Source organism: Rhinopithecus bieti, unplaced genomic scaffold, assembly GCF_001698545.2.
Source record: "Rhinopithecus bieti isolate Rb0 unplaced genomic scaffold, ASM169854v2 scaffold_40368, whole genome shotgun sequence".
In the NCBI taxonomy this organism is placed as follows: Eukaryota; Metazoa; Chordata; class Mammalia; order Primates; family Cercopithecidae; genus Rhinopithecus; species Rhinopithecus bieti.
This window is the reverse complement of record NW_016817546.1, coordinates 3,728,541-3,746,602: the sequence shown is the minus strand read 5'-3', so window position 1 is coordinate 3,746,602 and position 18,062 is coordinate 3,728,541. Positions and strand designations below refer to the sequence as shown.

At 50.3% G+C, this 18,062-nt stretch overlaps 1 protein-coding gene across 1 annotated transcript in view; it reads right to left on the bottom strand.

Annotated features, from left to right (window-relative positions):
- The window catches only part of NPHP4 (nephrocystin 4), a 142,652-nt gene that overhangs the window by 103,087 nt on the left and 21,503 nt on the right, over positions 1-18,062 (bottom strand). Inside the window, exons 4-6 of the mRNA XM_017856029.1 lie at positions 13,184-13,356; positions 11,089-11,153; positions 6,089-6,244 (exon numbers count right to left, since the gene is read on the bottom strand). Of these exons, the coding sequence (XP_017711518.1) occupies positions 6,089-6,244; positions 11,089-11,153; positions 13,184-13,356 (394 nt within the window). The remainder of the gene's footprint in view (positions 1-6,088; positions 6,245-11,088; positions 11,154-13,183; positions 13,357-18,062) is intronic.

Below are 18,062 nucleotides of genomic sequence, written 5' to 3'. Positions count from 1 at the left end.
ATAGAATGTTTCAAAGAGCTGGGGTGGGGGGATGACATAAACTAAAATAACAGAGGACAATGGCCATTTACCAGACCAACTTCCTTTAGGAAGGATCACTTGTGTGCCATGGGTGCCCCATCTCAAGAGGCGGCAACTCAGTGGAGGGATCAGGGTCACTAGGCATCTGGGAGGAGGCAGAAGTCAGTGCTCCTGGAAGTGGCCCAGGCTGGGAAGGAAGCAGGTTCTGTGTGGCCACCCCATGACCAAGGTGCACACCCCCAGGCCCAATGGCCATTCCAATAGTTGTGACTCTGGTCTGCACAGGGAGCTGAAGATGCAAGTCCCACGCACGGGAAGTCATTAGGGGAGGAAAGATGGGTTCCTGCCAGGACAGCCAGACTGAGAAGCTACATCTGCAGTGAGTAGAACCTTCCAGATCCTGGAGGGCCCAGGGAAGCCAGACAAGCCTGGGTATCTTCATTCAGCCGGCTTGGCAGGCCATGTCTTGCAAGCATCATGGGCTCTGGAGTAAAGCACCTAAGCCCAAGCCTGGCTCAGCCACCAAGTTACTTTGTGACCTTCGAGTTGCCAGGCCTGGACAAAAACACAGCTGGGCCTGGTGCTGAATGCTGCCTTCGCACATCTGAAGGGCGAGCAAAGGGCAAACAGATCAGACCTCCCAGGACGCTCTACTGTAGGAGGCTTGGATCTGGGCTGAATTTAAGACACAACTTTCATGATGAAGACGCTAGTGCTTTACCAATCCATCTCATTTTCTCCCCAAATACATCTTTATGAGCAGGCCCTATTATTGTGCCCATTTTATAAAGGAAAAACAAAAGCGAAGAATTGGAGCGGCTGGGAAACCTGCCCCGAGCTCACATCGTGGCTAGATGTGGAACACACACCCGCCACAGGTCTCTCAGCCTCCAGCATAACCCAACAAGCATCCTTTTACTATCTGAAAGCATTCATCCTTTCACTCACTCATTCAACCAACCAACCAACAGCAGCAACCAAGACAGACACGAACCCCACCATGGCAGAAGTGACCCCCACGGCAGCGGAGGCGTTCTGCCCTTCACGCTCTGTAGCTTGGCCCACCGTTAATGTATCTGCTGCCAAGTCTCTGGCTAGGAATGGAATTCCCAATAACAGCATTGATCCTAAGGAAAAACACACCCCACTCTACAACAATCCATTTTATTCTGGCACCCCCACAAGCACACTACAGAGAAAATAGGGGTTGCCAGCAAATGCTTCACAAGCAAGAACCCCCTTCCCACTGACATCCATTGGAGAGCCCCTGAGATTCCCCTAGGCCCTAACAGGCTCCCACAGACCACAGCCTCCTGGGGACACAGCTCTTCTGCTAAGGATATTTAATTCACCAGAATGCACCTCAAAAAACAAAAACACTGTAACAGTGGCAGGAGAAAGAAAACTAAATTTAGGAATGATTTAAGTAGGAATGAAAATGACTTTGAGCTAGTCCAGGTTTATTCTAAAACACCTTCTATTGCCTTTGGTGACTGTGGTTAGATTTGAGGTCTACTACTACCAAAATCCATTCAAGAGAGAACGATGGCCTGTCTCCTAAGAGTGCAAAGGAACATCCTCAGCACCTAGCCCAGGGCCTGCTTCACAGTGTCTACTCAATAAATATTTGTTAAATAAATCAATGAATAAATGAATGAATTAGTGAACAGGTAAAAAGTATACACCAAGTTATGAGCACTGGTTTTCTCCACGGAGTTACACTAGAAGGGAAGACTTTCAGTTTTTACTAAATGTATTGAATACACATGAACTTTGTGGTTTTAAAATGGTATTTAGCATTGTATAAAAGGGGCACACAACAGACAAGCTATGTTGGCACTGGCCAGGAACAGCTGTCAGAAACCAGCCTCAAGACCAGGCACAGTGGCACATGTCTGTAATCCCAGCACTCTGGGGGGCCAAGGTGGGCGGATTCCTTGATGCTTGAGCTCAGGAGTTCGAGATCAGCCTGGGCAACACGGAGAAGCCCTGTCTCTACAAAACATACAAAAATTAGCTGGAGGCCAGGCGCCATGCCTAATGCCTATAATCCCAGCACTTTGGGAGGCTGAGGTGGGTGGATCACCTGAGGTCAGGAGTTCAAGACCAGCCTGGCCAACGTGGTGAAACCCCATCTCTACTAAAAATATAAAACTTAGCTGGGCATGGTGGCTAACGCATGTAATCCCAGCTACTCAGGAGGCTGAGGGAGGAGGATCGCTTGAACCCAGAAGGCGGAGGTTGTAGTGAGCTGAGATTGTGCCACTGCACTCCTGCCTGGGCAACAGAGCAAGACTGTCTCAAAAAAAAAAAAAAAAAAAAAAAAAAAAAAAAAAAAAAAAAAAAAAAAAAAAAAGCCAGGCACGGTGGCACACGCCTATAGTCCTTACTACTCAGGAGGCTGAGGTAGGAGAATGACTTGGGCGTGGGAGGCAGAGTGTGCAGTGAACCAAGATTGTGCCACTGCACTCCAGCTTGAACAACAGAGCCAGACCCTGTCTCAAAAAAAAGAATTAGGGAAGAATCTGGCTGTCATTATATAAATAATTTTAAAAGTTTAAGAAGTAAAATAAAAAGAAAGTAGTCTCAGGGCCCACACAGCACTGGCACCCCAAACACAACAGAAAGGCTGGGCAAATTGTGTTTCTCTCCTAAAACAACTCTGGGAGCGGGGACAGGGGCGGCAGGGGTGTGGCAGGTGTTGCTGAGATACCTGTCCTTTCTCTCCAAAGGGCGCGTGCGGCCCTCACCTGGTGGAGTCGGTCAGTCCACTTCCCTCCGTCCCTGCCCCCAGACACCATGGTGTGTGCTTGCCCTGCCCTCAGATCCTCTGCTCACTCGATTTTCAACACCAGCAGCATAAAATGTCTTTCATTTTGCAATGTTCTAGGCACTGCCTGCATTCGTTCAGCGCCCTGGTGACGGGCCGGCTGCTCCATACCTGGAAGGCCGACTTGAGGCCAACGGGCCAGGCCTCTCCCAAAGCGTGGCCTTTAAGAATGAGGAGCAGGAATCATGCACCCTAGGCTCATGCTCTTTAATCCAAAACTCTATCTCCCATCTCGTGGCCCCCTTGGCCCCAGCTGGACATAAGACACTAGGAACAAAACCAGGCCTGTCCTCTTGGGGCACCACAGCTTCTCATTTGCAGTCCTAGTCATGAGGCTGAGCCAGTCCACAGTGACCTGCAGCTATTTCTGTTGGTCTGCAGTTCTACTGACACCCATGAGCAAGTCACAAAGTGATGACTACCCCTCCCGCTCCAAGATCCCAGGCAGTAAGACCCACACAGCCAACTCGAAAGCGGCACACCGCTAGTCCTGAAGATCAGTATCCACCAGGCAACGTCTCACAGCTAGTCCTGAAGATCACTATCCACCAGGTGACGTCTCACAGCTAGTCCTGAAGATCAGTATCAACTAGGCTACGTCTCACAGCGGGGCCTACAGGGCCCTCCCTGGCCAGCAGAGCAGGGGCCAGAAGGATAAGCTACAGCCCAGGTCTCAGAGCCAGACACAGGTTTTCCTGTTCTCTTGGCTCAACTCAACAGCAGTGACAATGATGCCTTCCCTCTATCTCCCTCTTCCTTTCAGAGGATTGCAGGCAGATTACAGGGGTAATAAGACACCCCGAAGCGGGTGTGGAGAGCACTTACAGCTCAGTGAGCCAGGACAGACCCAGACTGGGGTCCCACACTTGCTGCTCCTATTCAGAGTTCCTTCCTCCCTTCTCATTTCTCAACCTCTCCTCCCTGGAATGCTGGAAAAACAGTGACTTCACAGTGATGATGTCCACAATAGACCCATCCAAGAAATTAATTAACTCAGCTAATAACATCTACACCCTGGCACCAACCAGAATGCCTGTGCGACGCACAGGGCTGTCATCGCCGACAACCAGGGACCCATGCTGGAGCCGAGCTGCATCCTTTTCTTCAGGGTCCAGAATGAGCCAAACTCTCAGCACAGCACTGCTCTCGGTCCCCGTCCCTCACATACAAGGTTAAATCCTGCTCTTCCTGGAACCCAGCAGGGAGTCAGTCACCCAAGACACCCAAGGTTCTGGTGGTGCCAGGAAATCTCCAGCACATGACAGGTAGAATGAGGCTGGTGTGTTCCTTCTCCTGGACTCCTCAAGAAAGCCACACAAAAGCCTCCAGAAGTGCCTGGAAGAAGCATGGGCCCAGGCCATGAGGACCACCCAGCAGATTCCTACAGCAGAGCACACCCCCAACACTCCCATGGCTGCTGGGGTCGACCCAATTCCACTACCAGAGATTCAACTTCTGAAAACCACACCAAGACAGAGCCCTTGTCCTTTAACATGAATTTCAGTTTCCAAAACTCCTCAAGTCACTGCACACCCATGTTCACAGCAGCCAGAAGGTGGAAGCAACTCAAGCGTTAACTGCTGAAACAATCGGCAGAACATGGTCCATCCATAGACCGAAATATCATCCAGCCTTAAGATGAAAAGGAAGGAAACTGGGACACATGCTATAACATGGATGAACCTCAAAAACATTCCGCTCAGAACCTTGAAGATTTCACTCTTAGGATGAACTAACAGAGCAATTCCCCTCTCTTCCTAAAGAATGCCAGCCACTGAAGGACAAGGACTGCATGATCCTGAGAGGTGAAACTGGCTGGGCTTCTGGTGGGGTGGGGACTTGGAGAACTTTTCTGTCTAGCTAAAGGATTGTAAACACACCAATCAGCATTCTGTGTTTAGCTAAAGGTTTGTAAACACAGCAATCAGGGCTCTGTGTCTAGCTAATCGGGTCGGGACTTGGAGAACTTCTGTGTCTAGCTAAAGGATTGTAAATGCACCAATCAGCTCTCTGTGTCTAGCTAAAGGATTGTAAATGCACCAATCAGCACTCTGTAAAATGGACCAATCAGCACTCTGTAAAATGGACCAATCAGCAGGATGTGAATGGGGCCAAATAAGGGCATAAAAGCAGGCCAACCGAGCCAGCAGCGGCAACCTGTTCAGGTCCCCTTCCACGCTGTGGAAGCTTTGTTCTTTTGCTCTTCCAATAAATCTTGCTGCTGCTCACTCTTTGGGTTTACACTACCTTTATGAGCTGTAACACTCAACGCGGTTTACACTACCTTTATGAGCTGTAACACTCAACACGAAGGTCTGCAGTTTCACTCCTAAAGCCAGCGAGACCACCAACCCCCACCAGGAGGAACGAACAACCCTGGACGCACCACCTTTAAGAGCTGTAACACTCACTGCGAAGGTCTGCGGCTTCACTCCTGAAGTCAGCGAGACCACCAACCCACCAAAAGGAGCAAACTCCAGACACATCTGAACATCGGAAGGAACAAACTCCAGACACACCATCTTTAAGAACTGCCGCGAGGGTCTGCGGCTTCATTCTTGACGTCAGTGAGGCCAAGAACCCACCAAAAGGAACCAATTCTGGACACAATCCCAGCCCTATGAGGTCCTTAGAGTCACTGAAATCATGAAGACAAAAAGCGAAGGATGGCTGCCAGGGGCTGGGGGAGTGGGGAATAGGGAGTCCGTGTTGAATGGGAAGGAGCTTCAGCCAGGAAGAGGAAAGAGCTTGGGGATGGATGGTGCTGGTGGCTGCACTACAATGTGAATGTACTTATTGCCACTGAACTGGCCATCTTAAAAGGGCTAAGATGGTCAAAGGGCTAATGTAAAATATGTTATCCTTATTTTACCTTAATTATCATCATCACCATCAGGTCACTGATGTGATGCCATATGGGTGAGATCCAGCCACAGTGGTCTTCCTGGCTATGGTCACACAGACTTGAACTCTGTCTCTTACGAAAGCATTGTCCCGGTGAAAGAAGCCAGAAATGACTTGAAGGATGTGAGACACTATTTAGGAGGGAAACGGAAACTAGACTGCCATTCCATCCTCCTCCGCCACCTCCAACAATCCCCCGCCAGGCCGTGCTGCTGAGCTGCAGAGGGGCACTCGGCCCACGCTGCCCCTGGAAGAGCCCAATGCCTTCAAGGTTTCACTGTGAACTAGAACAGACTCGACTCACCAAGTGGAGAGAATCAAAGATGCCCTTACCAGATTCTCCATGAGCTGGAAGCAGGCCAGGGATCTGCTGCAGACCAGACACCAGAAGGTTCTCAGGAAGAAGGTGGAACGCAAGCTCCAGGGCCGGGTGTGGCTTCAGCGTGTACTGCAGGCTGCAGTTCTCAATGAGGGTCATGTGTTTGTTTTCTGGGGAAGAAAATACCAATGTGATCAATTGATAGCTGAAAGTAAAGGCACTTCCAGTCAAACCAGCCAATAAACAGAGAATGTTAGAAATGCCACAAACAGGAAAGGGACTTTTCTAGGGAGAGTGTAGTAGTGCTCTGTTCAGCCTCAAAGTGAAAGGCATTGGCCTTCAATAACCTTCTCTGGGAAAGTTACAATTTAAACATTTTTTTGATTTTCTTTATTTTGTTGTTTTGTTTTAGAGACAGGGTCTCGCTCTGTTTGCCCAAGCTGGAGAGCAGTGGTGTCATCATAGCTCCCTGGAGCCTCAAACTCCTGGGCTCAAGTGATCCTCCCACTTTGGCCTCCCAAAGTGCTGGGATTACAGGCATAAGACACCACATCTGGCCTGGAGGTGCAGTTTTTAATCCAGCATAAAATCTCTCCCACCCACTACTTCCCTCAGTCTCCTGAGAGCACAGACAGGCATGGGCTGTGTGGTTTCCCCAGGTCTCGCTGGTCCCTGCCATCAGAGGGGCCTGGAGGACATCCTGGCCCGAGGCCTGCCTGCCTGCCTTTGCCTGTCAGCACTTGTATCCACCAAGCCCCAAAAGGAGCAGGGCAGCACTGGAGGGAGGTCAGCAGCATCAGAGACGGAGCCTTGTCCTCAGGGAGGCGCCACTTTCCTGGGGTGACGGCTAAGACCAAACACGCGGATACCCATAACGCACGGGGGAACTGGATCCAAACCACGGGACAGGTGTGGGTAAAGCACGAGGGGAAACGCGAGGAGGAAAAAGGGCATGAAGGAAAGCCCCCGGAGAAATGACACCCAGGAGGAGTGTGGCTGCACTGCAGTGGGGGCAGGCCCTGACGGTGGAAGGAATAGTATCTCCAGAAATGAGGGTGTGGGGAGAGGCACACCCCCAAAACACTGGGCCTGGGCTGCCCTCTTCACATTCCCACCAAATGGCCAATCTTGCTCAGGCCTGATTTTCTCCAGTGACAGGAAGTCCACCACTTCCCGAGGCACAGGGCATGCACGTGGTCTCAGGCGGCTCAAGTCCTGGCTGTGGCCGGGCCAGGGACAGCTACTGAGAGTCACAAGTTCAGCTCATTCATTTTCTGATTTCATAAAGAGCAGGTCGGGCGCGGTGGCTCAAGCCTGTAATCCCAGCACTTTGGGAGGCCGAGATGGGCAGATCACGAGGTCAGGAGATCGAGACTATCCTGGCTAACCCGATGAAACCCCATCTCTACTAAAAAATACAAAAAAACTAGCTGGGCGAGGTGGTGGGTGCCTGTAGTCCCAGCTACTCGGGAGGCTGAGGCAGGAGAGTGGTGTGAACCCGGGAGGTGGAGCTTGCAGTGAGCTGAGATCCGGCCACTGCACTCCCACCTGGGCGACAGAGCGAGACTCCGTCTCAAAAAAAAAAAGAAAGAGCTAAATATGAACTAGTGTATTATTAGAAAAAGAAATTAGTGAAAAACTAGGTCCACCACAGTGGCTTACACCTGTAATTCCAGCACAGGTGGATCACCTGAGGTCAGGAGTTAAAGAGACCAGCCTGACCAACATGGTGAGACCCTGTCTCTACTAAAAATACAAAAATTACCCGCATGGTGGCGCATGCCTGTAATCCCAGCTACTTGGGATGCTGAGGCAGGAGAATCACTTGAACCTGGGAAACAGAGGTTGCAGTGAGCCAAGATCACACCACTGCAAGCCAGCCCGGGTGACAGAAGGAGATTCCATCTCAAAAAAAAGAAAAAGAAAAGAAAGGAATTGGTGAAAACCTGTATCGTTTTAGTATCTAACCACTTCAAACATGGAATCTGCTTACTTTAAAATTTAAAATACTGCTAAAGGCATTTGACCCGGGTGGCTGGTCAGGAGTCACAACCTCTCCAGGAGGACACACAGGAGAAATAGGGGAAGACTCCAAATGCACAGACCTCAGACCCAGCCACCCGCTTCAGGAGTATGCCCTACGAGTTCACGCATACGCTCAGGGGAAGGGCGGACGCCCACTGCAACGGGGTTTCCAACCTTTCCTTTTTTTTTTTTTTTTTGAGATGGAATCTCGCTGTAACCCAGGCTGGAGTGCAGTGGCATGATCTCGGTTCACTGCAACCTCCGCCTCCTGAGTTCAAGCGATTCTCCTGCCTCAGCCTCCCCAGTTGCTGGGAATGCAGGCACTCACCCTCACACCCGGCTGATTTCTGTGTTTTTAGTAGAGACAGGGTTTCGCCATGTTGACCAGGCTGGTCTCAAACTCCTGACTTCAGGTGATCTGCCTGCCTTGGCCTCCCCAAATGCTAGGATTACAGGCGTGAGCCACCGCGCCTGGCCCCACCTTTTCTTACAGAACCGCCTAAGGGTTGGTAAGGAGATCTATTCAATCAATCATGGATGAAACATCGATTCCACAAAATACCACAGAGCTGTAAAAAGAATGAGTGCTTTTTGTGTACTGATAGAAAACATTCTTCTAGACAAATTGTAAGGGAAGAAAGCAAGGTGTGGAACAGTGAGTAAGAAGAGGTCAAGCCTCAGATGCAATACCGGACATTCGCATTAGCTTCTGTGTCCGTAAAAAGACCCCGGAAGGGTCTGTTACCAGGGCAGCCCTGATGAAATAACAGCAAAAGTTCCTTTTTCTCACTGTTTTCCTTCAGTCCCTTTATCTATGGGTACAGCTGCTTTAAAGGAACCAGATGGCAAGGATGCCACCAGAGTTTCTTGACCCCTGACCAAATACCAGAGAAAGACAGAGCCCCACGAAACTGGTGCAAACTAGAACGGGTGAGCCCCAGCTGCCTTTAGACTATTAGCATATCATTATAATGCTAACATCCACTCTCCAAGAGAAGACTGCTGCGTGTTCTGTACAAGTCATGCCTGGAAGAGCACATTATGATCTGCATCGGCGTGCCTGGAGTCCCACCCTCCTGGCCCGACACAGTCGTGCGGACTGTGGACGTGGAGCGAACATGGTGGCTGTCTACTTTGTTCTAAGGATACTTCCGAAAGAGAAAATCCTGGCATATGAATAATTAGATTCAATTGAAAAATAACCTAAAAGTCAATCTTTAGCAATGAAATGAAGTTCCTGACTGGTTGTTCTCAGCAAACTAAAAATAAAATCCTGAGCCCCCAGTGGAGTGAAGGGACCTCCTCTTGGCCTAAAGGACTCCACAGCGGCCTTGAAAATTGAATTCCGGGAGTGACAGGAGGGGGACCAGACAGGCCTCCATATGCCCAAGCCTAAGCTAACCACCATTAGCCTTTCTTCCCTCAGGACTGGAACCAGCCCTTCTAGAGACTCCACCACTGCTGCTGGCCACTGATCGCCTGCCGCTGCCCCTCTTCTGGATAGCCCACGGAAGGCATGCAGGGAGGGCTTTCGTGTTCTCTGCTTCGCCTTTTGACGTCGGGGGCCGAGAACTTCCCCCTTGGGTCCTGCTAGTGCCATGTTTTGAACACATGTCCCACGAAGCAGCATGGGACTCAGCCACACACATGCATGCTTCTCTCGTAAACACGCATGACTTCTCCTGGGTTTATTAAAATAAGCAGACTCAGCCCCCACTCAGCAGAAATTCCTCTTCCCTCTACCCCTCTCTCAAAGGGTCTGTTTCTGGCTTCTGGCTGGAGGCTACACTTCCCAGCCTATCAGAAAGGCCACCTGCAGCCTGCAGCCCTTTATGAGAAACAAAGCTCTCCTTTCCAGTCTCAGGAACCTCATCACTCTTCAGCTGACATCTATCATGAGACTGTCACCAAGACCTGTGAGGGGCAAAGGGAGTGGATTTGATGTTTTGGTTTTATTTTTGAGACAGGGTCTCACTGTCACCCAGGCTGGAGTGCAGTGGTGCAATCTCACCTCACTATAATCTCTGCCTACTGGGCGAAGTGATTCTCCCACCTCAGCCTCCTAAGTAGCTGTAACTACAAGCACATACCACTACACCTGGCTAAGTTTTTGTATTTTCTATACAGACAGGGTCTTACTATGTTGCCCAGACTGGTTTCAAACTCCTGAGAGCTCAAGTGATCCACCTGCCTCAGCCACCTAAAGTGCTGAAATTACAAGCCTGAGTCACGGTGTCCGGCCAGGTTTGACTTTTAACATAAGCCATAAGCCACATGGCATCCCCTTCGAGGAATCTAGGCAGCATCTCACCTCGAAGAGACAGAAAGTCACCCTCCCCAACAGATCCACCTCCAGCCACTCTTCCCCACCCACACTCTCCCAACTGCTGGGCAAGCACAGCCTCTGTGCTCTGAGCCTCCCTGATGTCCTTCTAGCCCACCCCCACCCCTCCCACCACACGCCCTTCCTGTCATCCTCCAGGCAGGCAGCAGCAGAGCAGACCGTCATCCCCATTCCTCCCAAATGGCTCCCTCTGGCTGCCTGGGAACGGCTGGTCAGAGAGGAACAGCAGGAAGCTCCCCACCAAACCCTGCTCTGCTCTAAGGCAGCCTCTCAGCCATGGGGCCTCGCCATGCTGGAGATAAACAATGACTGTGCGGTCAGAGATTTCAGACAGTCAGTGGCTGGTGACGGAGAGCTACTACTCCATCTGGTGAGCAGAGCTGTTCCCCTCCCTCCAGGAGGCTCTCACAGGCCCTCCTGTGCTCATTCCCACAAAGCAATGCCCTCCCTCAGGGCCGGTGTTTCAATTCTTTACTTTCTGCCAGAAGTCCAAGGCCACAAAACATCTGCCCAAACCTCTCAGATAAATTAGCTAAGTGGACAGTGGTTTACACTGAGAAAGATCCCATTCAGAGCTAAAGGGAGGGAACACTCAGGGAAGGCACAAGAGCAGCGAGTGCTGCCAAGGCCAGGCCTGGCTCTTACGCTCTGTGGGGTCCTGGAGAAGCGGGTGCAGGAGGGCTCTGGGGGTGCCATGGTACAGCCGCAACCTGGAAGACAGGACCCAGAGAACACTCGTCAGCCACATGCACACTTCTCAGAAGGAAAGCACATGGAGGCCTCGGCCACCACCAAGCCCACCAGAGCTTTCTAAATGCCGCCAGTCCCATCCTCTGTGGAAGGCAGAGGCAGCTGAGGCCAGCAGCAGCAGCAGCTCCACTCCCCAAGCCCTCAGTGCTCATGGTCAAGCATCTCTGGCACACATGCAGCCCCAACCCAAGGCAGCCTGAGAACCGAGGAGCTTTCCTGGAAAACACCATGGAAATGTGTAAAACTCTAAAATGTCTCAAGAAAGACAACATCTAAGGAGTTTCCACAGCTGTATGTCTGGAGCAGAGCTTCTCAACCAGTGATGATTCTGCTCCCTAGGGCACATGTGACAATGTCTGGAGACTTTTTTTTTCGTCTGTCACAACTGGGCCAGGGGGCAGGGAGGGGGTGCCCTGGCATCTAGTGGGTTGCCAGGGATGCTGCTAAACATCCTACAGCACAGAGGACAGCCCCGTGACAGCAAAGAATCATCCATTCCAAAGTCAGTGGTGCCAAGCTTGAGAAACCCTGATTTGGAGTAAACATGTAGGCTTTAACCCTGGCTGAAAGGATGATGTGCCAGCCTATCCACCCGTATGGGCTCCTACACAGAGCCTGGCACGCGGCAGACACTCAGCTAGCACGTGCTGAATGAACATCTACTGTCTGCCAGGTACCTGTGAAAACCACATCGCTCAATATTCAAGCAGAACTTACGAGATATGCATTATCATTACCCCTCATATACAGATGAATAAATTCAGGGCCCAAGAGCTCAAATCTCTTGCCTAAAGTCCCACAGAGAATAAGTGCTAGAGTAGGATTTTGGCCCACATCCATCCTACCTCAAATTCATCACTCGTGGCCAAACCCAGCCCTTACTCCGGCCTAAAAAACAATTCCTTAAGTCACTTAGAAACGGCAAACCCAGTCGGACGCAGTCGCTCACGTCTGTAATCCCAACACTTTGGGTGGCTGAGGCAAGCAGATCTCTTGAGCCCAGGAGTTCAAGACCAGCCTGGGCAACATAGAGAGACCCCGTGTCTACTAACAATACAAAAATTAGCCAGGCGTAGTGGCACACACCTGTAATCCCAGCTACTTGGGAGGGTGACGCACAGGAATTGCTTGAGCCTGGAAGTGGAGGTTGCAGTGAGCCAAGATTGCACCATGCACTACAGCCTGGGTGACAGAGCAAGACCCTGTCTCGAAGAAAAAAAAAAAAGGCAAACCCCCAAGCAAGAAACATCCCACACTATGCTATTATGGACACACAACTTTAGATGACAAATGTACGGCTTTCTACTGCCACCATAAGACGAGGAGTTACACCACCATAGAAAGATGCTGGAATTTGGCCAAGTGCAAAACCCCATCTCTACTAAAAGTACAAAAATCAGCCGGGTGTGGTAGCAGGTGCATCACTTGAGGTCAGAAGTTCGAGACCACCCTGGCCAATATGACAAAACCCCATCTCTATAAAAATACAAAAATCAGCCAGGCGTGGCACCTGTAATCCCAGCTACTTGGGAGGCTAAGACACAAGAATCACTCGAACCCGGGAGGTGGAGGTTGCAGTGAGCTGAGATTACACCACTGAACTCAAGCCTGGTTGACAGATGACACTCTGTCTCAAAAGAAAGGCCGTGCACGGTGGCTCACGCCTGTAATCCCAGCACTTTGGGAGGCCGAGGCAGGCGGATCATGAGGTCAAGAGATCGAGACCATCTGGCTAACGTGGTGAAACCCCGTCTCTACTAAAAAAAAAAAAATACAAAAAATTAGCCAGGCGTGGTGGCGGGTGCCTATAGTCCCAGCTACTCGGGAGGCTGAGGCAGGAGAATGGCGTGAACCCAGGAGGCGGAGCTTGCAGTGAGCCGAGATCATGCTGCTGCACTCCAACCTGGGTGACAGAGTGAGACTCCATCTCAAAAAAAAAAAACCCCGACAGACACTGGCAAACCCCCGGTTGTAGAAACAAGGCAGGTACCTTTTGTCCTGGGAAGCAGAGGTAGGGGAGTTCGGTTGGTTGCTGAAGATCTGAAGAATTCCAAATCCACAGGACGCTGTCTGGAGGGTCCCATCCCGTTTCTTGCCCTCAGCGACCACTTCTACCACAGCCACGATATGAGGGTGGTTTAAGGATGTGTGAAAATACAAGGGCTGCAGAACAGAAGCCAGAGGATGGTCTGAGTGATCCGGACACACACAAAGAGGACATGGGTGCTGTCCCCACCCCCGAGACCGCCTTCCTACACGTGCCACAGCATCTGGAACCCTCTACCATGCCCTCATGTGGTGCACCGTATCTCTGCAGGATGCCAGGGAAGCGGGCACACTGAGGTAACTCCCTCATACTCGAACATTGGTGTCAGAGCTCCTTATTCCAGAGCACCCAACATCCAGGACATCAGACGTCTGCTGCTTCTGCTCCAGGAACTTTCCATCCCCTAGGAATTCCACCACAAGAAACACCAACAGACCCCAGGCCCACTACAGCAGAAAAGGGGCTAGAGCGGCTATGCACCCAACCCTGCAGGGGGACACCAGGTAGGACCACAGTTAGATCAGCCCAAGACATAACACGTCCACCACTACAAACACACATGCGTGCTGATCAACTCCCGCTCCCAGCATCGCCTGACACTCAACACGGACAACACACCTTCCCAGTGTTGCTTCGTGCATAACCATTTTGAGTTCCATCTGAACTAACTGTATTTAAACTATTAACAAGAAGAATCCTTGTATTTCTTTAGGTGCTAAGCAATTATCCCCAGTTCAGAGCCCAAAAGACTCAAGCCTTTTTACGCCGAAAATCACCTTGAGATCATTTTATTAAAGGATTTCTCAAGATCTAAGTCAAGTAGATGATACTCAAATTGATCTTAAAAGGTTTTCCACTCACACCTTTCCATTTCCAACATGCAAATGGCCAGCCTCTGCTTCCGCCTTCCTGCCAGGCCCAGGGAGAGGGGGCCTGGGAAGACAGTGCAGGAGACTCACCCCCTCTCCGCATCTCATATGGGCGCTCCCACTTGGGAATGAAAGCACCTTCACTCTGCTGCTGCTTTTCTATTGCATTAAATTCAATGCAGTTGTTTTTATTTAAAATTAAGGGGCCTGGGGTGGTGGCTCGCACCTGTAATCCCAGCCCTTTTGGGAGGTCGAAGCAGGAGGATCACTTGAGCTCAGGAGTTCAAGATCACCTGGGCAACATAGCAAAACCCCATCCCCACCAAAAATACAAAAATTAGCCAGGCATGGTGGCACACACCTGTGGTCCCAGCTACTTAGGAGGCTGAGACAGGAGAATCACTTGAGCCTGGGAAGCAGAGGTTGCAATAAGCCGAGATCATGCCACTGCACTCCAGCCTGGGCAACAGAGTGCAACATTATCCTTTAAAAAAAAAAAAAAAAAGGAATGTCATAAGCACAGTAGACAAAGATAGAGACACCGACTGAGTTTGGTAATCAACAGGGAATGGTCATCCCCAGGCATCAGGAGTGGTGCTGAACCCATAACCCATACCCCACCCCAGCTGGGGGGCAAAGCACAGGTCACTAGCTGAGCACAGAGGCCGCCCTGCCCCCCAAGGCAGAAAGAGGTAAGGAGAGCCAAGGCTGGTCTTCTGCTCTATGACTTAAACTTGGGATAATCCTGCTATTAACGAGTCACTACCATGGTGTCACCGAGAAAACGTTTACTGTAATCACAGATTGTCAGCTCAGGATAACAGAGAGACGCATTAAAACATCAGCCATGAGATATAAATCGTTATTCTATTATCTTTTATTGCAATATGATGAAATAATGACCACTTACAGCTGACAGGTGGTTGGACTAACAGAGAATTATGTTTGTTTCCAAGACTCAAGAACTGCTTTTAAAAAGCCCCACTGCAAAGTCGAGTTGGTCATTATCTCACCTTTCCTATTTATACCTGTGCATATCAGTCTTACGAACACTACCCACTTTTTCTCTTGGCCATAAAACAAACATTTTGAACTCTGATACAGAGCAACAACAATCTGCCAGCCTAGAGGTCACCTTGAAATTACCTGAACCGGTGGAACCCGCGGCTACAGACATGTCCCAAGTACAAGTTTATGGCTATGCCTCTCCCTTCTGTTTACCACTAAAAATAATCACTGAGGCCAAAAACAACAGCAGCAGCAACAGAGCCCCAGAGCTGCTTGTCTCAGCTGATCCAACCTTAGAATCTGAAGAATCCATCTTTAATCCGAAGAGTCAGCCACTCCAAGTGCACTGTGTTTGAAAAGTTCAGACGGTTGTACCAGTACAATTACTGATTGGTAAGTACATATGCTCTTTTCCAAAAATCATTTACTGACCCTCCAGTGTGGGAACAGCCCCAAGCTGAAGAATTATAAGGAACCTGGAAAACATAAGTCAGCTTTCAAGAAGCTCGAGCCTCGAAGGCTTCATAAAGGACAGATGAGGCAGGGGCACACAAAACTACGAGCAACTGAGACGCATGGCTGCACCCCTCGGGTCATCCCGGCAAAGTCACATTCGACCAGGTCACGAGTGCCTGACCACCCCAATTCTCGCCTTACTCAGCCAGGCAGCACCCAGCTGAGGAATACCTGTACACAAGCCCTTCAGTCTAGGGAAGCTTAAGGAACGCCACTGCCATACATTTGGAAAGGAACATTCTCTGCATCAACTGAAATTGCACGATTAAAAGGTTAAGTCAAGCCCATCAAATCGCCTGCAGGGGAAGGCCACTTGAGACAGAGGAGACAGGCTCTCTGTCACCCCTGCATGGCAGCTCACTCATCTGCACTGGTCAAGTTTCCTCCTTGACAGCATAAACAGATTACTAAATCATTTAAATGCTCCTGTCTTGATGCCTTCATCTTCAAAACCACAGACACCATTTTGCCTCGGGGCCAAGTTTCCATTTTTCACCCACGGTGATGGAAGTGGAATAGGGCCTCTGCTGATGTGCCTGGATGAAGAGGTTGCAGCTGGGCACCCCCAACAGCACGGCCACGCGACCTGGCACCTACATGACATGGGCTCCTCAGACGACGCTGGGCCGCAAGGCCAGAGAGGAGCTGAGCAGGAACAGAATGAGTCCCTTCCAAAAAACTGTTTTCATAAGCCTTTAACAGGATATCTTCAGCCAGGCAAATAATGCAGAGACTTCATGCAGTTCCTACCCTCCGGCTCAGACTCACACTGCAGGTTCAGACGGCTTCCCAGACACTACCCCTCAAAGACAGCAGGGATCAGGGGAGCCCGTCCATTTCCACAGCAAAGCATCATGACAGGGACAGGGACAGCCTCCTGCCCCACGAATTATCCAGCCCACAATGTCAGCATTGCCAAGGTCGAGAAACTCTCATTTGGAGTAAAAATGTAAACTTTAATCCTGGCTGAAAGGATAATACACCATCTTATCCATCTCTGCACGTCCAGCTCCTAAACACAGCCTGGCACGCAGAAGACCCTTAACCAACATTTGTTGAATAGAAACTACTGCCCAGTGGGTCCCTGCTTACAGAAAAGCACATGACTTAATACTCCAGCAGCACTTAGGGGATGCAAACTCCTATCTCTCATGAGCAAATGAATGAAGTCAGGAGGAGTTTTTTTTTCTTGCAAATTAATTTCTTTTTTTTTTTTTCCATAGGTTTTTGGGGAACAGGTATTTGGTTACATGAGGAAGTTCTTTAGTGGTGATCTGTGAGATTATGGTGAACCCATCACCCGACCAGTAAACACTGAACCCAATTTGTAGGGTATTTTTTGTTTGTTTGTTTGTTTATTTTTGAGACACAGTCTTGCCCTATCACCCAGGCTGGAGTGCAGTGGCGCGAATCTCAGCTCACTGCAACCTCCACCCCCACAAGCTCAGGCGATTCTCTAGCCTCAGCCTCCCAAGTAGCTGGGATTATGGGTGCGTGCCACCACGCCCAGCTATTTTTTATATTTTTAGTAGAGACAGGGTTTCACCCTGTTGGCCAGGCTGGTCTCAAATTCCTGACCTCAAGTGATCCACCCGTCTCGGCCTCCCCAAGTGCTGGGATTACAGGCATGAGCCACTGCACCTGGCCTCAATTTGTAGTCTTTTATCCCTCACCCTCTAGGATCAAGGAGTTTAAATCACTTGCCTGAAGTCCCACAGGGATCAGCGATGAAGCAGGATGCTAACCCATCCTACCCCAACTCAACGCCCACGGCGAAAGCCAGTTCTCCCTCTGATCCAAAGAGCAATTCCTTGGCTTACTTAGAAAAGTAAGTAAACAAGCATGATTACAACCCAAAGCAAGAAATATCCAACCCCAGCTCTACCAAAATAAAAAAAATTGAGCTCGGTGCGGTGGTGCATGCCTGTAGTCCCAGCTACTTGGGAGGCTGAGAAGGGAAGATCACTTGAGCCCAGGAGTCCAACGCTGCAATGAACTAGGACTGTACCATTGCACTCCAGCCTGGGCAACACAGTGAGAACCTATCTCTTAAAAAAAGAAAAGAAAGTGCTATGGGGGGGCGGAGCAAGATGGCCAAATAGGAACAGCTCCAGTCTCCAACTCCTGGCGTGAGTGACACAGAAGACCGGTGATTTCTGCATTTTCAACTGAGGTACTGGGGTCATCTCACTGGGGAGTGCCGGACAATCAGTGCTGGTCAGCTGCTGCAGCCCAACCAGCGAGAGCTGAAGCAGGGCGAGGCATTGCCTCGCGTGGGAAGCGCACGGGGGAAGGGAATCCCTTTTCCTAGCCAGGCGAACTGAGACACACAACACCTGGAAAATCGGGTAATTCCCACCCCAATACTGCGCTTTAAGCAAACGGGCACACCAGGAGATTATACCCACACCTGGCCGGGAGGGTCCCAC